At 40.0% G+C, this 24,615-nt stretch overlaps 1 protein-coding gene across 10 annotated transcripts in view; it reads left to right on the forward strand.

Moving 5' to 3' along the window:
- Positions 1–24,615, forward strand: part of BMPER (BMP binding endothelial regulator) — a 159,050-nt gene that overhangs the window by 85,960 nt on the left and 48,475 nt on the right. For 8 of the 10 annotated variants that reach the window (XM_035552489.2, XM_035552498.2, XM_035552490.2 and 5 more), the window contains 5 exons: positions 1,183–1,292; positions 1,929–2,069; positions 4,395–4,499; positions 9,979–10,024; positions 19,760–20,089. In XM_035552489.2, the coding sequence (XP_035408382.1) occupies positions 1,183–1,292; positions 1,929–2,069; positions 4,395–4,499; positions 9,979–10,024; positions 19,760–20,089 (732 nt within the window). The remainder of the gene's footprint in view (positions 1–1,182; positions 1,293–1,928; positions 2,070–4,394; positions 4,500–9,978; positions 10,025–19,759; positions 20,090–24,615) is intronic. The other 2 variants (XM_035552495.2, XM_035552496.2) reach the window with 1 other exon arrangement.

Below are 24,615 nucleotides of genomic sequence, written 5' to 3' on the forward strand. Positions count from 1 at the left end.
TGAAGATGATCAAGAGGTTGGAGAACCTTTCCTATGAAGAGAGGCTGAGAGAGTTGGGGTTGTTCAGCTTGGAGAAGAGAAGGCTCCAGGGAGAACTTACAGCAGCCTTCAAGTACCTAAAAGGGCAGGGTACTCAAAGGTACAGGAAAGATGGGGAGAGACTCTGTCAGAGAGTGTGGTGATAGGACAACGGGTAATGGCTTTAAACTAAAAGAGGGTAAATTTAGATGAGATATAAGGAGGAAATTCTTTACTATGGGGATGGTGAGGCACTGGCACAGGTTGCCCAGAGAAGCTGTGGATGCCCCCTCCTTGGAAGTGTCCAAGTCCAGGTTGTATGGGGCTTTGGGCAACCTGATTTAGTGGGTGGCATCCCTGCCTATGGCAGGGAAATTGGAACTAGATGATTTTTAAGGTCCTTTCCAACCCAAACCATTCTATGATTCTATGATTTCAGGACTTTGGGAAGGATTTGATACTGATGCTACCTTCCCTGTATAGTGCTCTAAACCTTGCTTCACTCTCATGTAGCCCAATTTTTTTATGGATTATGGAATATAAATATTTTGTGCTGCCCCATTCTGCCTGTAAACTGTGCAAATGTCTGTATTTCTTGCAACTATGTCCCAACATGGTACACCAAGCTTTTGTAATGAAACTGGACAATACATATGATTTTTTGCACCAGGCTCGCAGAATTGATTTAGTTTGGCTGCTGTGAACCCCTGAGAAAGATATGGTAAAACCAGTTTAGGCTGCTTTATTTGATAAGTTAAGCTAAAGACTGTTTAAGCTAATGACATTAGCTTAAGCTTAAGACATTAAGCTAAAGACTGTTTAAATGAGTTTAAGTGTACCTTAAGAGTTTTCAGTGCTTACTTTTTATTCGTGTAGCTGCACTGTGCGCTTTATGATGAGAAGGAGAAGAAAGATTTTTCCAATATAAACATGCCATAAATCATATTTATATTCCCTCACAGTAAAATCTGTACAGATGAATGTGTGCTAGAAGAACATTTAACTTTTAAAAGTACATATTTTTTCACACCAAAATGGAAACACATAGCAAGTGACACATTGCAGATGAATTTGGTCTGGTGACAATAAGCTCTGCTATTTTTGTTGACAATATGGCATCTTTTCAACCACATTCTGTTTCTATTATTGTTTATTTATATTCAGGACAGAGGAAAGTGTTTGACCTCCCATTTGGAAGCTGCCTCTTTCACAGCAACGTGTATGATAATGGGTCCTCATTTATTTATGACAACTGCACAATGTGTACATGCAAGGTAGGTCCATAGTGCTTTAGTATTGTGTGCTGCTGGTTGTCTGGCTTGGCAGTAATTTGTAGGGTTGTGAAACTGTAAACCTAGATACTGTTCTACTTTGGCATCTTGTGTGGTCCTTGAGAGTCAGGTCCGAAGGGCACTTGCAGTTTTGCTAGGAAAGTACAGAAAGCTACTGACTACCTCAGCTGATACATAATATCTGGCTGCGTGATGCAAAATGAAGTTACTCAGATTATGTGACCCTCTTTGAATTTGCATTATGCTGGAAGAGGAGTTAACTCAGTACATGGTGAGTTAACACATCGGTGTTGAGTGGCAGTGGTTATTTTAATTGCTCTAGCATGACTGTGATCATATGCACTTTTGCACCTTTTGCACAGAAAATGTAAAGTGTCACAAAGTTCAGATTTTGCAGGCAAGAAGAGTGCAAGCTGGGCTTTAGTTTAACAGACTGTGAAAGATTCCCTTAATCCATTAATTTTTTTTTATTTTCTCTGAGCTGACTTGTTCAAGGCAGTTTGGGTCTAACTTGGTTGGATGCAATGACTGAGCAAGCAGAAATATTATGATAAGGACACATAGGAGCAGAAACACCTTGGTGGTGACTTCATGATTTACTTTTGCCCTTTTACCCAGGACTCAACAGTGATATGTAAGAAGAGGTGCTTACTTCCTGGAGAATGCAATAAAAACAAAGATCATTGCTGCAAGGAATGTATCTCCTATATCTTTCCTGAGGAAGAGAAAGTGTGCAAGTTTGGTAATAAAATATTCCAGGTAAAGTTTCAGGTGTGGCTCAAGAATAGATGGCATTGTAACATCTGTACAACATGTTTACTGTAAATTAGTGTTGTGACTTGCTTCTTAGCAGAATCCTCACCATCCTGGTTGATGATGGAACAACTCAGAAGCAAAGCACAGCAAAATTTGCCATTTGCTATTTTTTTTTCTGAGTCTCTGTAAATTTTGTGGGTACACAGCAGTTAAGATTAGTTCCTCCTTGATGTGATGTGGTGTCTCTCTCTCTACACATGGAGATTCAAGCTGCTGTTTACATCTCTTACTGAAAATGCATTACTAACAAGTAATGCATTTTTAGTAAGAGAGAGTTATGCTCTGCTTTCTCAAGGAAATGCTGATATTTTTGAGTGTAGATATTTTAAGGTATTTTTGAGTGATATGTGGGCTCTATCTGCTGAGCCAAAGAGTCTCTCTCTTCCACAGCTGAGCAACAGGAGCTATGCAAAGCTCATGTTGGCTGAAAGTTACTCATCTAGATTTACTACATTTTCACAGCTCTGCTAAGGACAGCATCCCTGACATCTCATATTGGGATGTAATAACTGTTACCTACTGCACTCTCACCCAATGTTTCCAAATCACAAGGGATTTCCTGCAAAACACTTCTCACATTGCTGAGACCCTGTATGTTTTTTCAAGTGGTGCAGTTTTTTTTAACGCTGTGTCAGAAAAAGATTCTGTCACCTTATGGGCCATCTGTGAGTTAAGAGACGCTTGAATCAGATCAAATGTTAAATCCCATGTGAATACTCGGTTTGCTCAGCCAGAATTGCTTCCCATTTATTCCATCTTTTGTGTACATAGCTGAAGTGTTTATTCTGGAAATTGCATGCGAACTTACTGTATGCTGAGAATATACTGAATCTGATTGGAACCTTCACACTGGTGCTGTTGTGCTTCAGGAACAAATGCCAGCTTCTTAGGCACCCAAATAAAATATTCTGCTACTTGTGAATATTTTATTATATTACTAAACACTATATAGAGTAAGAAAAAATAGAGTGAGTACATCCATTTCTGGCCTCATGTACAAAAAGGTAAATCCAGTGTAGCTCTGTTGAAGTTAATGGTCTAATACTGATAGAATGGGCACAGGTTCATTGAGAATCTGGGCAGTTTTCCTTTTAGACCAGAGCTATGTCCTCTCCTGTACAAAAAATGTCTGTGAAACAAAAATCAGGGCAGCTACATGCAGTTAGTGGTGATATATTCTGGTACCATAGCAGATGCTTGTAAAGTGGTCATTAGAGGTTCACAAGAATGCATGCTGCCTCAGAAACGCCAGGCAATCTTAGCATGGTGGGGACACAAAGGCTGGGGGAAAGACAGCCTTAGCTGTGCATGCTGAACTGAATAAGTTAGGTTCCTTGGCATTTCAGTTATAGTCTGTTTTTCTCTCTGGTCAGAACATGGTGTTGCGGTGGGCACATAATTGTTCACAGCTGTCTGGTTGGACTGCCTGTTCTCTGTTCCTGTCAGGTCTATCCTCACCCTTCCTTCACAGCAGGACGGTAAACAGGCTCTATGCAGGCTAGCATAAGACTGTAAGTGGGTGAGACAGAATGTTTTAGGAACGACACTTGGCAAATGCAACACTGTGTAGAAATGAGCCAGGGCAATTCCACAAGTAGTCTTTCCCAAGCAAGTGGGGATAAAACCATATTTTGCTCTGCACTTAATACTTCAAGAGCCATAGACTGTCTTACCTGCTATGCTTTTGAGGAGTTCAGCACTGTATCTCTTCTAAACATTTTCAGATGTTTAGCAGATCAAGTGTCTGTGAAAGTGCTGTAAGTGATCTAAATTAGAATTCATTATTCAACCATTCCTGCCCTAAGCCAAAATGATGCTGCATCTGGGAATAAATTCACTATATGCTGACATCTTAATCAAATGCTTTCACGTGCAACAACTTAAAGATGTCACTCAACCCAATGAATCAGGTTTTTCTAATTATGTCAGCTTAAATGAAAATTTGTGATAGGTGTGATCACATCTCAGACACATACTGAAGAGAAAATAATGCAAATGATCAGGACACTGATGGAAAATGCAAATGTGACTTGGTTAGCTTTGGAAAAATGAATTTTTTGACCTGGAGGGCTGAAGGGAACAAAACCCCACTGAATTTGATCTTTGTCTTTAATACAGCTGGGCGTGGCTAGACACCTCAAAATAATTTAGACTAAACAATGACACAATGCCAACAGGGAAAGCTATCCTTTCTTGTGCAATAATACATTACTGAAATAGCTTCCTGTTGCCACCCCAGCTGATACTATATCATGTTGCCTCTTGCAGGATGGAGAGATGTGGTCCTCTGTGAACTGCACCATCTGTGCTTGTGTGAAAGGCAAGACAGAATGTCACAAGAAGCAGTGCATTCCAGTCAGCAGCTGTCCTCAAGTGAGTTTTTTAAAAAATGTCTGTCTTCTCTTTTTTTTTTTTTTTTCACCACCATTATCTTTTTCAGTGTTTCTTAGAAGGGTGTGCATTGCAGTGGAGCATGCAGATTGGAAAGGAGGGATCCTTTGGCATGTTAATTTAGGCTGGTGGTTTCCAAGTGTGCTATTGCTACTATGAATAAGGGCTTTTTGCCTCTGTCCTTGCTCTGCAAACTCTGTGCTCCTTTTCTCCTCCTTTCTCTTTCTCTGTCCCAAGTTATCTGCACTGGAACATCTCTTTCAGATATATTTAATAGTTTTGTAGAGTGGTGAGATGACTATGTTAATATATGAAGAGCATGCAGACTGTTAAGGCAATCCACAAGAGGTTGTTGTGCTTGCTTTTCTCAGTGCATGTGAGGCATGATACTTGGTTAGACATGTAAATTAGGCAAGGCAAAGCAAATGATTTCAATCAAACTATGCAGTTTCCTCTGAGATTGCAGCCTAGGTATTTCTTGTTTGAAAATCTGAAGTGAACCCAGAACGTGGTATAATTATAACTTAATTGCTTCAAAAATTAGCATTACTTGAAACCTTGAGCTAAAGTCAGCTTTTGTTTCTTGGATTTCCATCGCTGACAAATTACTTTGTTTTAATGGACCAAGCTTTCAGAAGAGGGAGCTCTAAATAGCACCTCATATAGGGGCAGATCTTTGAACAGAGCTGCAGAAGAGAGAGCCAAGTCGTTAGCATTACACCTTCTCAGTGTTTCCTTCTCCATCCTGGAAGCCAGCAGGGAAAATATGAGTCACAGACACCTAGGTATAAAATTTTAAATGACAAACTCTAGTTTGTAAAATTTTATATGCGTGAACTTTTGACAGCCAGAAGCTGCGATAGAATAGAGAGCCTGTACCTTGGTGCTCCTGTTTCTGCTGTGCCAGTGGGCTGCAGGAATTATGTTTGCATCCTCAGAAGACAGGACAGCCTTTTCCTGTCATTCTGACATTCACTGCAGAGGGCAGTTCTGTTAATAGGCCCCATATAAGATGTTGTACAGATCGTCGGAAGTGTGAAAAAAGGAGCTCTTCTTCTGGGAACCTGTTGAGGCCCATGGTAATCAGGCTTGCTCACTTTGAGCCATTCTCAGGATAAGCAGGAGGTGAGAGCTTGGACCCTTCAGGTCTTCTCAAATCCTTTGTAGTTGAACCTGGCACACACTGCATCTCATTTATATTTTCCCCATGCTGATGCATTTCAAACAATTAAGATGCTTCTGAGATGAAATAACTAATTTGGCTTAATGCAATTCTTAAGTGAAATACACCACTTCAGCCTTACCCACCTATATATAAATTTAAGCATTGAGGTGATCAGTTGAAGTGGCTTCTATAAATAAATGAACTGCCTTACTGTTCATGGCCAGTCAGTGAAAATAGTGGTGGATAAAAATTTACTGTCTGCAGTCCTGTGGGACTGTAGCTGACTGATGTACAAACTGACTGATGTACCAGCTGACTGGCTGTTACGTGATCTGCTTGAAGGTTAATGCAAATTTCTGAACTGCCCTAAACCTCTGAGTTGAGTCCTCAGACGAGGTCCAGCTCCTCAGGGCTGAAAAGACCAGCTTTGTTATCCTGCAGCACCCTTTCCTCTAGCATCTAACCAGTCAGCCTGCTCTCTGTCTTAAAATGGAGTCCATAGCTAGCTGCATGTGAGCCCACCCTCCTCCACAGGTACAAGCAATGTTTCTGCTCTTTCAAGCTACATTGGAAAGACAAGTAGGAGAAGGAATGTAAACTCTAGAGTGAGATTTATTTTCCTATTCCAAGTTGGTACCACCTTCAGTAATTTTAAAGCAAATAATATATGCTAATGGATTTAAATCTTTCACTTTTCATCTGTGCTGCACTTTCTTTGATGAGATATTCTGTCACAAATCTATAAACATTAATTAAACACACCACATTATTCAAGATAAAGATATATTAGTGATTCTGATACTGAAAGTCTGGATATCATACTGCTGTCTCTGAAAACTGTAGGGGTGTGAACTCCATTTTTTTTCTCTCTTCCTGGGATTTCTGGTAGTATGCACTCTCTATTGTCTGTTGAAGTCTGCTGTGGAATAAAATGCTGTTTACTGTCCCTTAAGGTGCCAGGCCACATAAAGTTATCTCATTAGAATTGTGTTATGATACACAGTTGAACGTGAAAGTATTGAAGATTCAATAACAACTTACAATATCGTTCCTTAAGTGCTTTACTATGTAGTCTTAATACACTTTGCATGACGGTTTTTTTTTATTTTTTTTTCTGTGATGGGATATTATTTAATTTATCAATACAGATTTTAGCCAATTATTTCTAGAAAGGATAAGTTTCAAAGTGGCTGTTGTGCAAAAATTTCCAATACTGTGCAACCATTTGTATTATCCAATCTATTGGTGGCAGGCTGCCATACTTTCAGAGACTGTTTCTGCCATTTCTTTCATTTTCTTTGTAGGGCTAGGCACATTTTTCCATTCCTTTTATTCTTCTCTTTTGGAGCTTCTTTTTTGGAGTTTAATTCTGTATCAGTAATTACAGGAAGTGTCTTTCTTAGCTTCCTTTCATCTGCAGTGAGGGCAATATATCTCTGGCAAATTCAATCCCTCCTGTCATATTTATAGTAAAATCAGTCCTTCTTGAGCTTCTAGTGAGCCCTGTGGCTTGTGGTTCCTGTTTTTTGGCTCTTCAACAATTGGCTCCACATTGGTATTCCCTTTCTGTTACCTGGAGCATCAGCCTTCAAGGTGCAGTACATGCTGGCTCCCATCCAGCAATGCTATTAAGCATGTGTACAGTCCTGCTGAAGACCCTCCATATCTGCTTTGAACACATGCTTGAATACTTTGTAGAAAGGGAGTAATCTCAACACTCGGCAAGACTGAATTTCAGAGGTTCTTTAGACTTTTTCTTACCTAATTTGCTATTCACTTGTCCTACCCCTGCTCCAGCCTCCTTCTTTCCTTGTACCATCTCCCTTACAATTATCCATCATTATCATTTTCCTTCTTGCCTCTTCTCCTTATGCATTTGCATTCTCCACTAATAATGCCAGCCTGTGGTAATGGTCACTGGTCACGGACATCTCTTTTTGTACTTCTAAAGGAAAGCCTGGTGAATTTTACACCACATAGCCTTTTCTGAGCTCCAAAGCTCTGCAAAAGTTAATAGAATTAAATTCATGGCATGTGAAGACATTTGCAGAGTTTGATTTTGTGGGTAAATTTTGAACCCGTGAACTTAAAGTGAGTTGAAAATTTATTCAGAACACGTTCTCCCATCTCTAGCACAGACAGCATTTAATGTTATACACATCTGTTATTATTACAAACAAAAAGTTGCTGTTCTTACTCTTGTGCCAAATGAGGCACAAAAAAACAACAGCTGTTGCTATTGCACAACCAAACAACCCCCTCAATTAGTCTTGCCTTAAAAAAAAGAAAAAAGGCAACAAAAAACAACAACAAAAAAAACAAAGCCTCAGACATAAAATTGAAAACCTCATAAAAAAAAGAAGAAAAATCCCAGAAAATAAATAGACTCAAATGTGGTCTGCTTATAAATATTCATAGGGAAAAATGGGAATCACATCACTTAGCCCACTCCTAAGGGAACCCTCAATGCTAACGAACTCTTGCAGCACATGTTAGCAATAATGGGTTTCCTTATTCTACAAGACAAAAACAGGATCTCGGGCCAACATGGTGGCTCAAGTAACCAGCCTCAGCAGGCTGCCTTGGAGATTCCAACTTCACTTGAATTCTTGCCACTTCCAGCTTAGCTGATGATTTCAACTCCTTTATTGAAACAGAGAGGTAAGACCATGGTGTGCAGTGTGTGGCATTCAGCTGCATGTCTTCCATTAGTGCATACAAGTGCTGCCCAGCTCCATAGTTCTGTGCAGTTTTAACAGTTCTTCCTTAGAGGGGGTTGTCCTAGCAGGTGCTCGATAGGTCTTTTTGTTGCAGCCTGGTCCTCAGTTCTCTTTGCTCTGAGGCCTGGTGGTCACACGAATATCTAAGCATTGCCTGTATGCCAGTGAAACTCAAATCCAACTCCTTTCTCAAGTCCAGAGATGCCTCAAATTTATTCTCTTCATGTGCAGTTGTACATTCAAGGCCAAGCTTACACTGAACTCCTGTGCCCTCACAACGATGCCCTCAAGCACACTCATCACTGGGAGTTAATTTCTCCCCATGTATAAAATCAAAGCTTGGGAGCGGTGTTGGCAGGAAGCAGTGCAGTAAGGCATGTTGTCTATGCCCACTTCCCGCTTTCCACACAGACCAGCCACCCCTTCCTTGCCTGTCTTCATGAGCTTTTCTCCACAACTGAGTGTGTTTGGAGCAAAGAATATCACAGCTCCATTTGTTCACTCTTTCTGGCCACTCCTTGTTCGCCTGCTTGGTGCGGAACAGGAGCAGTGGTCACACAAAGGGGACTTTCTCTGTGTTCAACTGCTATTGGACTGAAGAGTTGGTGCCGGGGAGCATTGCAGCTCCATATGCTTCTTCCTTCCCCGTACGGGAATGTGGGTGAGCTCCAATATCACCATAAGTTCTGTTATAACCCCTGCCAGTTTTTGCTTGGAAAAACACATCGTTCAGTCTGAAATTTTCCAGGCCTATCCTTTGACTTGATGGTTAGCTTTTGGGAGTGTAAGTAAAATCAGAGAGAACATCTTTTAATTTGAGGAAGACTGAAAAGGAGCATGAATGTATGTACACAGAGGCATGATTCCTACTTCGAGCCAGCCTTGTGTAAGACACAACTATAAATAAAATTGGCCTGTGCACAGTGGTAAATAAAAACTCGAGATTTTTGTCCATGTTACTATGATTAGACTAAATTGTTTGCTTTTAGATTTGCATGTCCTTGGATTTATGCCCATTTGCTTCATCAGGGAACTCAGTCCATGATTGGTAATATGATCTGGTAAGAGGTACCACAAGATTTAGCCATGAAAGAAATCTGGCCAATCTAGGTCTCGACCATTGCCTCCTTCCTTCCTTTATTTCTGTAGGAAGATGGATGATCTCAGGGCATGGGAGAGTGTGGATGTGTGTGGGGTGCAGATTGCCTAAGTGTGGAGGATGTGCATAGGAAATGTTTGTATTTTGGGAAGTGGGGGAAAAGGTAGTGATCTTGGTAAGCAAATGACTAGTCTGCTTTTAGATATCTGTGAATACGAGTCCAAAGTTCTCTCACACTCTCTAAAGAGAAAAGTGGTAACAGAGAATCCTTTTAGTATTTCATTTCTTATAAGACTGCCAGGAAGCTCTTTGAATAGTTCTGTCTTATTTTAGCACCTGATATTTGAAACTGTAACCAGGGCATTGAGTTCAAACACAACTTGAACTATTTTCAAAGGCTTATCCAGCCTTACAACATAACACAGTCATTCCTCCAAAAACTCTTTCATTAAATGAGCCTGTCTTTCTCCCAATTAGGGTAAAATCCTGAACAGAAAAGGATGCTGTCCTATTTGCACTGAAAGTAAGTTCTTTCTTCACATTTTTTAAATTCTTTTTTATTCTTTCAGAGAAAATGAATATCTTAGAAATAAGTTTGCTTTTCTGCCTTCTTTCAGAAGTGGCTAAAGGACAGGTGGCTATTACTGGCTACAGAGTTTGTCTCCTATAAATCTGTGAATTTTAAATAAAATGCCCCAAAAAAGGACTTAATTTCATTTTTTCTCCCAAATGACACTATTTGTACTAAATCTGAAGTGTTGCTCTTTGAAGGACATAGTTAGCCTGTAAAATTTGTAGGTAAAAAGCAGTGTGTATAGAGTTATAATTTTTAGGACCGAGTGACTTTTATACCTGTAAATAACAGCCTAGCTATGCAAGAGAGGAGAGAGAGGAAGCATAATCCAAGAGTATATACAATACAAAACTTCTGTGGGTGGTTTGTAAGAGGTTTGTTGTTGTTGTTGTTTTTGTTGTTGTTTGTTTTTTAAAAAAGGCAGTCTGGGGCAGCAATGGAAAGAACAGTAGGAAGCTGGCCTTCTGTCTGTGTAATGTTTAGCACCATTATCACCTTTTTATTCCTTTACTCTTCACTTCAGGAATGATCATTTTACAATCAGCAAAGCACTTATGCAAGCAGTTATCTTTAAGCTTGTTCTATTTAAGTCAACAGGGAGACCTGTCTTCACTGAAGTTATCAGGATACATTTATGTATTTCCTTCAGGACACATTTAAGTATTTTACGAAGTAGGGACAGACTGCTAAAATGGAGCTTTATGATTTATAGAAAAGCTTCTGAAAAAAAGAATAGGTTTTTAAGGACAATGTTTCCTATTCTTTTGTCTAAAGTCAAATTGTTTTTGCTCATCAGCTCAATTGGATTGCACAAATCAGCTCTTGGATTGCACAAATTTTATATACTAAATACTTTTTTTCCATTCTGCTCCTCAATTATTTCTGAATGTATAATTTGTATTAAAATAAATCTAGTTTGCAAGACTTCAGTATCAAAATGAAATGAAATCCAAATATATCAGAAATGCTTGAAATAAAGAATACCAAGCAGAGGGAGAAATGAAAGAGGATTCAACTGACTAGCAGTTGATTTTATGTATGCTTAGTTTCAAGGGTGATGAAATTGTCATAGACCTCTGCTCGAACATGACGTCATTAGTATCACGAATTTATTGATCACTGTCTTGCCTCTGTTCTTAGGTTTCAGCCCATTTAGCCTTTCTTATGTGTTCTTTTGTAACATGAGTAGTTTACTGTGAGAGTGAGGTAAATAGTGAGGATGGCTCTTCCCTCAAAGCTCCTCTACTGTAAGGGGTTAAAAAGAAGAGAGTAAGATGATTCCTTCAGAAATGCTGCTAGAGAATGATAACTTGTGATAACTTTTTTAAGGGGGAAAGGGGCAAAAACTACATTCATTCAAAGTAAAAACAACTAATCTAGGAACCAGGTAACCTTAGAGTCAGAACTTCTTGATGATATAAGAAGAGAATGGTCATGATTGTAAGACATTTGAAATTAAGGGCAGAGTGTCAACTGCCAGCAGGATATGTGAAATTTGCATACCTGCTATGAATGAAATGGCAGGTGTTTGATCTTACTTAAAGAGCAGTTGTTTTTGCCATGGACAAGTGTGTAAAGAGAGAGAAATCTTAGGGAAAGCATAGGAATTTGGACTCTGATTCAGCAGCCATAAGCACACCTCTCCCATTCACCTGCATGGATCCAGGCTGTGTGAGGAAACAGTAATCCTTCCTGATATTTGGGAATCTAAGTACAGAGAAATAGACATGGCTGTAGTTTCAAGGAGTCTTGACAGTTGGAGGTCTGCAGGCCAACCTCCTGCTCAAAATGGTGTCAGCACTGGATTCAGACCATGATGCTCAGCCAGGTTTTTAGAATTTCCAAGAATGGAGATGCCACAACCTCTCTGGGCATCCTGTTCCAAAGTTTGACCATCTCACAGTAAAATTTTATTCTTTATGTCAAGTTCCTTTTTTCCAAATTACAACCATTGTTGCTTGTCCTTCTGCCATGCAGCTCCACAAGGAGTCTGGCTTTGTCATCTCAGTAACTTCCTTGTAGGTACCGACAGACTACTCTTAGGTCTCCCAAAACTTTCACGCTACTAAACAACCCTGTTCCCTTAGGCTCTCCTTATGGGTCTCGTCTATGTTGCACTGGCTCTGTGTAAAACTGGGAGGCATATTGCACTGTCCTGCAGTGGCATGCTCCTCTGTTGTGCATGAAATGTATCTTTTTTTTTGGAGAGGCGTCTCACTATGGACTCATTAGTATTTGGAGGAAGACTAATGCTGAACTGATTCTAAGATTTTATCATTAAGAGGTAATTCCCAGCTTTTATCAGGTAATGTAACCAAAAAGCTTAAATATCCAGTGTAATAGAGCAGTGGTAGTCGATAGTGTTATTAGAGTTGCCATTTGCAAGGAACTAATTTCACCTTTGTGCCAGAAGTGCTGTAAATCTCATCACAACATTTTGACAGGCAAAAGGTAAAATCATAAGTATTTCAGTGATGATCACCATCTCAGTCCACACATTAGAACCTTTGCCAATTGAGCCCATTTCTGATAAGATGCACATGCATAGCCCTTTTCCTCACCCACCCACTCAGCTGATTCTCTCTCCACATATTAACACACCAGACATTTTTGGCGGTCCAGCAGATATTAATTTTCCAAAGTAAAAACAACATAGGAGGTACAAGAACATACTGTACACAGGAGAGCTTTGAGTACAGTTTAAATGCAGCCAATTTCTATGAAGTGGGTCAAAAACAGTCACGTTGTTAAAGGATACACTTTAAACTGAAAAAGAAAAAAAATCAAAGGATCATTTTTCAAAGCAGTTTGTTGCAGAGAGAAAAAGTACCTCGTCTCCTAAAAGGCTAGAGAGTCCCTTTTGTCTACTGTTGCTGAAGTTAACTATGGTTAGTTTTGGCATGTTGCTGTTTAAGTTCCATGGCTGGTGTACAGTTATCACTAATTAAACACAGTGGTCATACCAGTGGAAAATTCAACAGTTTAGTTTATCCTGCTGTAAAAATGTAATGAAATGTACTCTTTTGGGCTTGATCTAGAAAAATCACCACTGACGTCAATTCCATAAATTAGTAATCCTGTGTTAGACCAAGGTCATTTTCATATTAAAAAAGAAAACATTAAACCTGAGTTCAAATAATATTAGCAGATGGCTCTCAACTCTAGACAAAGATGGGAATTTCCAGCAAAGACTAAATCTTTGTTCTTGACAATGAAGAATTGACAGCTTTTGCTGAAATTACGGCATGCAGTGTGAAAGCTTCCTACTGTGATCACGTAGATATATTTTAATTATGATCAGTAATCCTGACGCAGTCATACCGAAGTCATTGTGAAGTTTAAAGAAAAGTTTTTTTTCAAAGTGTACTGCAGGCATCCAGGTCTAGCAGTACATATGATTGATTTTGCAGTAAACACCTTTTTTGGGGGGCAGAAACTTTTGTGCATTAGTAATCATTCAGCAGCTTTTTTAATTGACAAAATGTTGTATGGAGCTAAACCAAACTCAAGAGCATTTGGACCCAGCCAACCAGCCTTAGGACTAAAAAGTTGGTTGTTTCACCTTTTCCTGCATGCATATCAATATTTTGTTTTGTTTTATTTTATTTTATTTTATATTTCATTTCATAATTTATTGTATTTTATTATTTATTTTATAGAAATACTTAAAAATTGATGACTTCTCTAAACAACAATTAAAAAGGTTAAAAAAAAAAGAAGATGAGGTTATGCTTTGTAGGTACCTATGAAAGTAGGGATCAGGACTAACGGACACGCAGATCTGTGTAGGGCCTGTTTCTTGTGTTAATTCCTTGCCATGGAGAAATACATCAACAAAAAGACTGCAGTTGTTTATTCATATTGGAATGTAGTTCATAATTTACCTCCTCAGCCATTTCAGCTGTGACAGTCTACTGTATAAATATGTATTTCGACAAATTGGGATAGCTATTTTATTTATTAAATAGAACATAAAGGCTCCTGTGGAGTTTTTGACACCACACCTTGTAATGTGTATTATATCAAGCTGCACTATGCAGCAGTTATGAGGAAAGTACTCCATGGCTTTGCCTTTTTTTGTTAAAGAAAAGCTAATAAAATTCTATTATGCATGTTCTGTAGCTAGTTTTCAAATGTTAATAATGTGTTCTGTTTGATTTAGGGCTTAATTCAACATATGGGCTAATTGCATTCAAAGTTTCATTTTATTTTCAAAAAGGTGGGTTCCTTTTGAATTATAGATGTGCAACCAGAACACACGTAACTGGTAAACTTCTATTTTTTCCTCCCTCTCCTTACTTAGAAAGTGTCCAAAACAATTTTAGTTATAATTTAAAGTGTATTTTTCTTGGCCACTCTTAACTAGCTACAAGCCCAGAAGAGTGTGACCAGACATCTGGACATCTTGGACTTCAATTGACTGCTCTGATGTCCTGAAAAAATAAAACAAGCTATTCTACGAGCACCAGAGCTAACAGAGCCTGGTTTCCTATGGATTTGTGTCCAATTTCCTTTATATCCCAACAAATAATAACCCCAGCTAGAAACAATACATCCTGTGGCTGCTCTGGAGCTACAAGTGTGCTAATTGGCTAGCCAACATGCTCATGCTCTTTGGCTGGTCGGGATGTGTGTACTGACTGTCTGTCTGGCGTCCACCAAGCAGTACGTATATTTAGCCTTTCTATAAAGGCTAAATACTGTTTTGGGGGTGGGGGCTTTGACTGGAAGGTATAAAGGTACTTTCTGGCAACCACTTATTTCTATAAGTGATTCTTGCCTTTACTTAGCATACTACTTACTTGAACTTCGTTGTCGTTATCCCTCTGGCAGATTTGGTTCCAACTGGCCAAAACAGGTTGTGATTTCTTGTACTCGTTTTTCTCCTTAAGAGAGCATGTTAAAACTTGAGGAGTGCTAAAATGATCTTTTCCTTGCTGTTGCTTTGTCAGCTTCCTGTTTTGTACAGGAAAAATATGTTTTCAAACCCTGTGCTCCTTGTCTACAGTTACCTTCCCAGTTACGTTTTCTAATGAAAGTCAGTATTTCATTGAATTGGGCACATGATTTGTAGTATGCAAGAAGAGCTGGCTAAGAGTTCCACAGTATTCACTTTAGCACCTAAATAATATTATTATGAGTTTGCAAGTAAGCTATAGATCCTTAGGTGGGAACTAAGCAAGCTGCATGACTCACACACGAAGACTGTCAAAAGGAAAAGCGTGAAGTCCATATTTAGTTGTTTAAAAAACAAATGTGAAAACTGCCTTGTTCCTAGAAGTTTTTACAAAAGCCAGAAGCTTTGAAAACTGGTTTGGGAGCCTAAATATGGGATTTCTAAAAGCAGTTTAGAGGTGTTTGCAGGCAGCTACCAATAATGTTTAATCACAGTTGAGTGACTTAACTGCCTAAGGTGCTTTGGAAATCACAGCCTTCTAAACATAGCTCTGGGACTCTCCTTTTAAAAATCTCTATCTTTCAGGGACAGAGAGGAAACATGGGTATATTTGCCTTCATACAAAAGTGTAATGTGTAGATGAGCAAAAGAAGGCATCAAAGACAATAAATGCCAGGTTCAAAACAATCAAGAGGCAGTGGCTTTTCATGTATTTTGCTCAAGGATGTTGTGGATGCTAAAAATATTTCTGGGTTCAAGGGGAGACTGGATAAATTCATGGAGAAAAAATCTATCAAATGTTACTAAATAAAGACAAACCACGTCTAGCTCAGAAAGTCCCTAAGCTGAAAACAGTTGGAGGCTGGCAGAGTCTTAGGGGAAAGCATCACATATAATTGCCCTCTTCTAACTCTGCCCTCAACAGCTGATAGAGACATGAGTATCTGCAATAAGTTGGCAAGAATTTACTGTAGGAAAAGAGGGGAGGATATGCACCCACAACCCTCTGCCTCATTAGCACAAGCTAGCAAAACACACTCTCCTGTGTTGGGGAGCTTAGCTTTGGAGATGCAGTGATACCTCTCCATCCATTACATCTCAACAGAGGAGCAAGTTACACATAATACTAACTACAGAAGTGGTGCTTCCAATAGATTTCAAAAACAGCCAAGCAGAAAGGCTGGTTTGTTTCAAAAGAAAAAAAGGGGGGTGGGGGGGAAGCAAACCATAAAACATGATGTGATTGAAACCCTCCCAGAAGGAAATAAACAACAACCCAAAACCTAAAAATGGCTGGAATGCTTTTCATGTTGCCTAACTTTTGCAGTCTTGTTACACCCTGTATTTAAGGTTTCTTTCAAGGCCAGACAGTTCTTCTTACTGGCAGTGCCTGAGTTATCACACACACTCTTGCAGGATGTGGATTTTTTTTTAGAAACTCACAATTTTAGTAAACTTTTCAAGAATGTTTTACACAGAGATATCAGAGAATCAATTATTTGTGCTGTTTTGGTAAATTTTCCCTCCTCTGCTTTCTTGTCTATTAAAGAAAACAGCAATGCTTGGATCAGACATTCAGCTATCCAATCCAAAATATATTCTTTTTTATTTTAACTGCACTGCATCAAGTTGACATATGACGTGACACGATGTAACATAACATAAAACAACATTACTCTGCATAACACATTGGAAATTAAAAATAAATATTTCCTTTGGATCCCATTGGTACTATCAATTTTACTTGCACATCTCTAAATTATGTTTGTTCCTCTCATGTCTTGCCTCTTAGCCACTTTCTTAGGTGAAGAACTGCCCTCCCTCTCCCAGCATGTTGGGTAATAACGTGTATAACATCTCCACATTCTTGGCCTGTAGAAATGCAGACAAAAAGCAGTTCTTGTCACAGAAATTTTCACTGGTGTTTGGGCTGATTTTCTGTTGATAGTTTCCTTGTTTTCAGAAAAGTTTTTGTTATGTTTAAGGCAAAATTAAAACCTAAAAAAAAATGAAATAGGAGCTGAGCGGGTAATAAAGAGTATCTTAATATTTATCATGCAGGTAATTACATAATTACATAAGGAAATCAGAAACATATTAGTATGATTTAGTGGCAGTGAAGTCAGATGGTCTGTATATAGAATCTAGATTTCTTTTTCTTGTTGATAAAAATTACATTGGTGATTAAAAACTCTATGGTTCCTTTCATTTGAAGCTTCAAATTTATGGAGAAATGTCAATCAATCAATTGTTTTATGGACTTTGGAAAGCAGTTATTAATATTCTCATTAGTAACAATGGGAAAAGGAGACCCACAAAACGGCACATTTTTAAAAGCACTATCTTATCTAAGCATTTTGATTTTCTGGCTCTGTTTTAAGTCCTTAGGCCCTGGTTTCCAGGGGTGTTGGTCAAATGTGGTTCATTTTGAGTTGGAGCTGTCAGCATGACGTCTTTGAAAAATCGCAACTCTTTTTCCCTTGTAGCCAAGCATAGTAATGAGACATAGTAATGATGCCAAGAATAGTTGTTGGCTTAACTGAAGACTTAATGAGAAAGCAGCGATGTGGCAAGTTAGGGGTAAAGTACAAATCTTACTCAGGTACCAGCTCTGTGATGGTACTGTACTGTGCAGTGAGGAAGACTGGGGTTAGACTTTAAGACCTTACAGTAAAAGCAACTAAGAGTTGCAGGAGGTAGCTGTGGAGTTTCTGTTATGACTGCTCTATAAAAGCAGGTTAGATAAACGTCTATCAGGAACAACATAGGTATAGTTGATTCTGTATTACAGCTGGAAAAGGGAAAGGTGCTATCTCCTGGGGGCCCCTTCAGCCCCATCTTCTGTAGGTATCCCTGGATGGCCTCTAGTTGAAGCTAGTGAAAATGCCAGAAATGTTACAGCTGCTTTAGCATAGCACTTTGCCTAGACTAAACAGACCTGCTGAGAAAGGTGTATTGCTTAGTCAGCGCCATGTTACACTCCATCACAGAAATTCTCTCTCTTCTCTGTAACATCCATGCCTCTGCCTTTTTTGGTTTTTTTTGTAGACTTGAATTTGCCTTTTTAAGTCTGCCTTTTCAGAGGAGTCATTGTTAGTCGGATATTTTTTTTTTTCAGCTAACAAATATTATTCCCTGTTACTCTCCACTCCTTTAGGTTGTTAGGTTTTTTAGTTTAGTTTAGTTTTGTTTGTTTTTGATTGGTGCTGTTCTTGGCTCTCTGATTACTGAGTCAAATTTTGTTATTGCATCAAGCTCTCCCCCTAAAACATGCATCATCTTTCAAAAGCAGACTAACCCCGTGGGTATTCAGCTGGCAGCAGCAGTGTACAGTTTGTCATGAGATGACTTCTTCCAGGAACAGCAGCAATGAGGTGTGGTTAGGACCCATTGTTATACCCAAAGGCTGAAATGCAAATAAATTTGCTGCTCTTCTTGATTGCTAAGCAATTCAGTCAATTGCTGGGTAAATGCAGGGTAACTCAGCATCTTTGACATGAGTGTGGACAAGTTCTGCCTTTAGGAACTGTGGCATCTCTGACCAGTATACAGCTGCAAACATCACTAAGACATCTCCCTCTATTTGTAACAATGCAAATGACTGATAGAGACACCATGCCCTTAGATAGTCATTGCATCATGCTATTCATGTATGACTAGCTTTTAGTTGGTAATATGAGAACAATAACTACTGAAAGTCAGCTGTGTATGAACAGCATATGTGATAGTCTGTAATATTTTAAAAGGATGTGTAGTAAATGATGATCACATTTCATTGGTGATAGGGTTTTCAGCTACTTAATGCTGGTACTACAAAGAATTTGGGAAAATTCTGTACATATGTACAATGTGACGTAATATGTTAATATGTAATATATGTACACTACTCGTATGTGTGCCTGTGTAAAATATGGACAGAGCAAGGTCCTGCTGAAATGGTTTGATTGATCTTAATTTGGGGGAATCACCCTTGCCTATCTGGGGACGTTCAAACTAAACCTGAAAAATACGCATATGATGTTTTGAATTCTGCTTCTGTGAATGAAGGCTTTGCTCCCACAACAAAACTTAAAGTTGGAAGTTCATTCCAGGTGAATTTAACCATCTGAGAGGAGTGCCTTTAGTCTGAGCTATTTGTCTGAGCTCCCAGAGCAGGCAGGAGAAAGAGACAGGCTCCTCCAGAGAGCAACTCCCCAGATATTAAAAGAGATGTCTAAAACTGGTGAGGTGAAAGACTTTCCACTTGTGTCTGCTTCTCTCTGTCAGTGAGAGGGAGGTTGGATGAATTGCTTAGAGAAGATGCTTCATGCTTGGAAAGCTGGAGTGAGGTTGGAAGGTTCCTATCACACATGTCCAGAGATATATGGACTCAGCAAGGTCCAGGGCTCTGCCTGCTCTGACATCATGAATCAGGCTTGCATTTTCTAGAAATGAAATAATTTGAACAATCTCACAGGCATTTTAACAACCTTAGCTGTTTGGGTGGCATGCTGTGTTTAAGGGATGGACACATAGGTTGGAAGATTTGTCTTTGGTACCTACCTACAGGTTAGCCTTCCCATGCTGACCCAAGGATTGGCATTTAGTTCCCACCTGCCTTGGGAAACGCTTCTACTAAAACCAAGAAGCTTCTGTTCTTCAGAAAAATATATTCCTAAGGGTTCTCAGCAAAATCTGCCCTGTAGGGCAGGCAGATTAGGTGATAGCAACATCCACTAAGTTCTTATCAACTCCTTTTTTCTGACTTTTATCCTGATGTGGTGCTTTTTTTTCTTACTCACCTGCAGAGCCTGGAGTTTGCACTGTCTTTGGAGACCCTCACTACAACACTTTTGATGGACGGACATTTAACTTTCAGGGAACATGTCAGTACGTTTTGACAAAAGACTGCTCCTCCTCTGCCTCACCCTTCCAGGTGCTGGTAAAAAACGATGCCCGTCGGACCCGTTCTTTCTCCTGGACAAAGTCAGTGGACCTTATGTTGGGCAGAAGTACTATCAGCCTCCAGCAGCACCTCACAGTGAAGTGGAATGGGACCCGCATCTCACTACCTTGCGAGACACCTCAATTTCAAATCGATTTGGATGGTTATTTGCTGAAAGTGACAACCAAAGCAGGTAGGGCAAGTGTTTATGTGTGTGCCTTCTCCCTGAAGAAGTTCTCAAGTGCAATGTGAACGGCATTCAGTATAAAAGCATGACAGTGACAATAAATATATTTCATAATTCTTTAGAGATCTGAGGCACCCAAGTACTTGATAACTCTTTCAAAACCTCTGCAGCCTTCAAGCAGACAGAGATCCAGCTGTGAGTTTGAAATCTTTGTGGAACAATTCCTAGACTATGTTTCATTCTGCAGCCAACAAATAACTTGCTGCACGGACAATTGTGCCATGATTTTCACTTCCAGTAACTAGAGTGGTTTGTTCAGGGTCATCATTTTATACTTATGGATAAGAACAGAGATGAAATCAGTTCTTAAACATTCAATTTTTTCTCCAGTTGCAGCAACATAACTTACAGTCTGAGTGGGCAATATGTGTAAAATCATAGTTATTGATGGCTGTAGTGGGTTTAGGTTGTCAAATTATGGAAACATTTCACTGAGGCTATCCAGCAAAATGGATGTCATGGTTTAAAAACTAAGGCTTAATTTGCTGTTTAATGTCATCTTTTTGTGTTTGCTTGATGTTTGAGTAAGAGTTTGTCTGTGTAGAACAGAGTCCACAGCACCAGAAACAAAAGGAAATCAGAAACTTCAGAGAATCTGGCACCTTTTCTTGTAGAAAAAGGGAGGGGAGATAGCAGATTCTCAGATATTCAGAGTCCTAGAACATTCATTAATTGTCAAAATGCTAAACCGGAGGACTTACTTACATTTATTTTGAAAAACTCTTTTAAGACTATAGTATGCTTGCATAGATAAATATTGAGTGTAAGCTAAGAATTTTCTCATTAGCATGTGTTAGGTACCTCTGTAGTCCAGGGAGATTTGACTTGCACAGTGAAGCACTGTTCCAGCGAGAATAGTCTTTACTGTTAATTCAATTAAATGCCAAGTGAAAACCAATCTTTCTTATGAAGTGATATGATCACAGGCATGAAGCATAGTCATACTCATTATCTAGCATCTTTTTTTTTTTGTTGTTGTTTCTAAGGGGGACACTAGCACCCACTGTTGAACTGAGAATTTAGACACCTGTTCATATATCCTCTCGAAATGTAAGTCTGTATAATGTGGATCCCAGCTCTGGGTTCATTCCTGAAAGTGGCAATGTAGATTTTTGTGGCTGTCTGTAAAATGCACACAAGTTGACCATTATTCACAACTTCTAATTAAAAGCATCTTGAGGGTTTCTCTTTGCAGCCAGCTGAATGCTATGAATTCTGGCGATGTGGATTTCATTAGCCAACCACAGGCCAAGGGAAGGTTTTCAGTTGAAGATGAATGACAGCTAATCCTGCTGCTATTCCATTTGTCTCTGGTGCAAGCCTAATAAATGACTACACACATCCTCGTCCATGTGTTGGCAGAGGGAGTGCAAACATGGCATATGACAACATACCAAACAGTGTGTAATCACTGCAAATTATAGTCTAAATAATTCCTCCCCTTAACAGAGAAGGATTAGGTTTCTCTTGCTGAAGGCAGCACGGTAGGCCAAGTCTTCCATTCCTCAGCACAGAAGGCCTGGAAAGCAGCAGAGAACAACATGACTCCATTTTGCTGGGACAGGATAAGCAGCAGAGAGTCTGTAGAGAGGAAGAATGTGCTGAGTAGAACTGGTTTAAAGACAAAATTTCTGTTCCACAGGAAATTCTGAACGCTAAGGGGGAAAAACTTGAGAATTTTATGTTTCAGAAGATAATGTGGATTTTTTTTTTTTAATTTATACTTTCCCAGTGTGTGTGGGGAAAGAGGTGAAGGGAGGAAATAATGAAAAATAAGGAAAGTCACTGAACTAGAAGCAAAATTCAAAGTAAAATTGGGCTGGGAAGAGCAGAGTCTGGTTCTTAAAGCTCAGCTAGCATTCTCATGGCTTTTGGTTTTCCCTTTGCAAAACTGGGAGCTAAATCTTGGATGAATTAGGGGAGCCCAAAGCTTCAGGAAGTGTTGCGGCCCCTCACTACAAGGCAATCTGCATGGCAGAGCTGCCCTGGAGCTGCATATCCTGAGAGTCCAGGCTTCCAGACAGCCCACCAGGCGAGCTGGCAGGAAACCAGCTTGGAGCCCTGCCTGGGTTGTGCTGCAAGTTCATTGAATCTGATATGCCTCCCTGAAGCATTTCAGTTCTGATGAATTGGCATTTTCCAGTGAAAACCTGTTTTGTGGCTGAACGCCTCGCCAGCTGTAGCCCTGGATGCCATGCAGCAGCAATTCTGGCACCCTGCACTGGCAGGTACTTCTGGTACTGGCTGGAATAGTGTTGAGTACTTGCCTAAAATTTGCATGTTAAGAAGACAAGAGAGCTAAGGGTCACAGGGCTGGTGTTGTTTCATCTGTCCATCTAGTGCAAGAGGGCTTTTTGTTTTTTTTCTGTCCTGATCTTTTGCATGTATCTGCTTTGCTGAGGTTTTCTATACCACGTTGGCCCTAAATCTTTAGGGAAGAGTGCTCTGCCAGTTCTTGAGGATGCCTTTAACGTGAAAAATCATGCAGAACAATTGATGGGAGTTCCCAGCATGTAAAACTCAGTGTGTGATGTGCATAAATCCAGAAGGATTTCTTTTAAATGCAGTAGAGCACATAGTGTGCCAAGTTAAGAAATCGAGTAACAAGTTGGTTAAGCATCCTTCAAAGCAAGAGGAAAATTGGAAAACCCTAAAAAGTAACTCCTAGAACGTTCCTTTTCTGCACATCCCCAGATGGGACAGATGCTGCATCCTTTGGCTTCAAGTCACACCAATTACTTGGATTCTGATTCTTGTCCAAGTGAATGGGAAACTCATCCATTGGGGGAGAAAGGGGGAGGAAAGGAGAGAAGAGGGGGTTACAGGCACCAAGAAACTCTTCCAAACAATTTGTCTGCCAAAGAGACCATTTCAAATGTTGCTCCATAACATAATCCCATCTGTCACAGCTCTAGCTGGTTTACAGAAACCAACCGAATTTTCTGCATGTGAGCAAACAAAATGGCACATGCTGCATGGTCCAATCCGGCACTTACAAAATTATGCATCTTAGATTATTTTAGATTAAATGCCCTTCCTCATTACCCCAAAATGGTTGGACCAGATGATCTTGTGATCAGATGGTCCTGTGACTAGCGGTGTTCCCCAGGGATTGGTGCTGGGTCTGGTCCTGTTCAACACCTTCATTGACGACCTTGATGAGGGAATAGTGTACACCGTCAGCAAGTATGCCAATGATACAAAGCTGGGAGGAGTGGCTGACCCGCCAGAAGGCTGTGCTGCCATTCAGCAAGACCTGGACAGGCTGGAAAGCTGGGCAGGAAGAAACCAAATGAAGTTTAACAAGAGCAAGTGTAGAGTCCTGCACCTGGGAAGGAACAACCGCATGTAACAGTACAGGCTGGGGGGAGACCTGTTGGAGAGGAGCTCTGCGGAGAAGGACCTGGGGGTCCCAGTGGATGACAGGTTGATCATGAGCCAGCAGTGTGCCCTGGTGGCCAAGAAGGCCAGCGGGATCCTGGCGTGCATTAAAAGGAGTGTGGCCAGCAGGTCAAGGGAGGTGATCCTCCCCCTCTACTCTGCCCTGGTCAGGCCTCACCTGAGTACTGTGTCCAGTTCTGGGCTCCCTGGTACAAAAAGGACAGGGATCTCCTAGAAAGAGTCCAGCAGAGGGCCACAAAGACGATATGGGGCCTGGAGCATCTCACCTATGGGGAAAGGCTGAGAGACCTGGGTCTGTTCAGCCTTGAGAAAAGAAGACTGAAGGGGGATCTTATTAATGTTTATTAAAGCGTGGGAGACAGGGAGATTTGGTCAACCTCTTTTCAGTGGTTTGTGGGGACAGGACAAAGGGCAATGGCCATGAAATGGAGCACGGGAAGTTCCACACCAATATGCGAAAGAACTTCTTCACAATGAGGGTGACAGAGCACTAGAAGAGGCTGCCCAGGGAGGTTGTGGAGTCTCCTTCTCTGGAGATATTCAAGACCCGTCTGGACGCCTACCTGGGCAGCCTGCTCTAGGGAACCTGCTTTGGCAGAAGGGTTGGACCCAATGATCTCTGGAGGTCCCTTCCAACCCCTACAATTCTGTGATTCTGTGATCTCAGAAGTCTTTTCCAAAATTTATGATTCTATGAAATGGAAGAAGCTTTGCTATGGATAGAAACCTCTAGGCTGTTCATCAAAGCTAGAAATCTTGTTAGTAAAGCTAAGGACAACATTGCACTATGAAGTTACAAAGTTGTACTTGCATCTGAGCAATTACAGCAGGATAAAGAGTAATTAAATGATTTCCAGCTAGAGGAAAGTACATCCACTTGTTGTAGCTAAACTGTAACTCTCTTGAATCAAATTGAGTAATCAAAGCAGGAATCTCTAGATTTAATGGTGCGTTTTTATATGTTGAGGCAAAAAATCAGAATTGTATGTTATTCTTTTCTGCATATCTAAAGTTCACAGAGCAATGCGTAACAAGAAGTTTAATTTACCTGTCACCAAGGACACACAAGT

This window comes from Cygnus atratus, chromosome 2, assembly GCF_013377495.2.
Source record: "Cygnus atratus isolate AKBS03 ecotype Queensland, Australia chromosome 2, CAtr_DNAZoo_HiC_assembly, whole genome shotgun sequence".
NCBI lineage: Eukaryota > Metazoa > Chordata > Aves > Anseriformes > Anatidae > Cygnus > Cygnus atratus.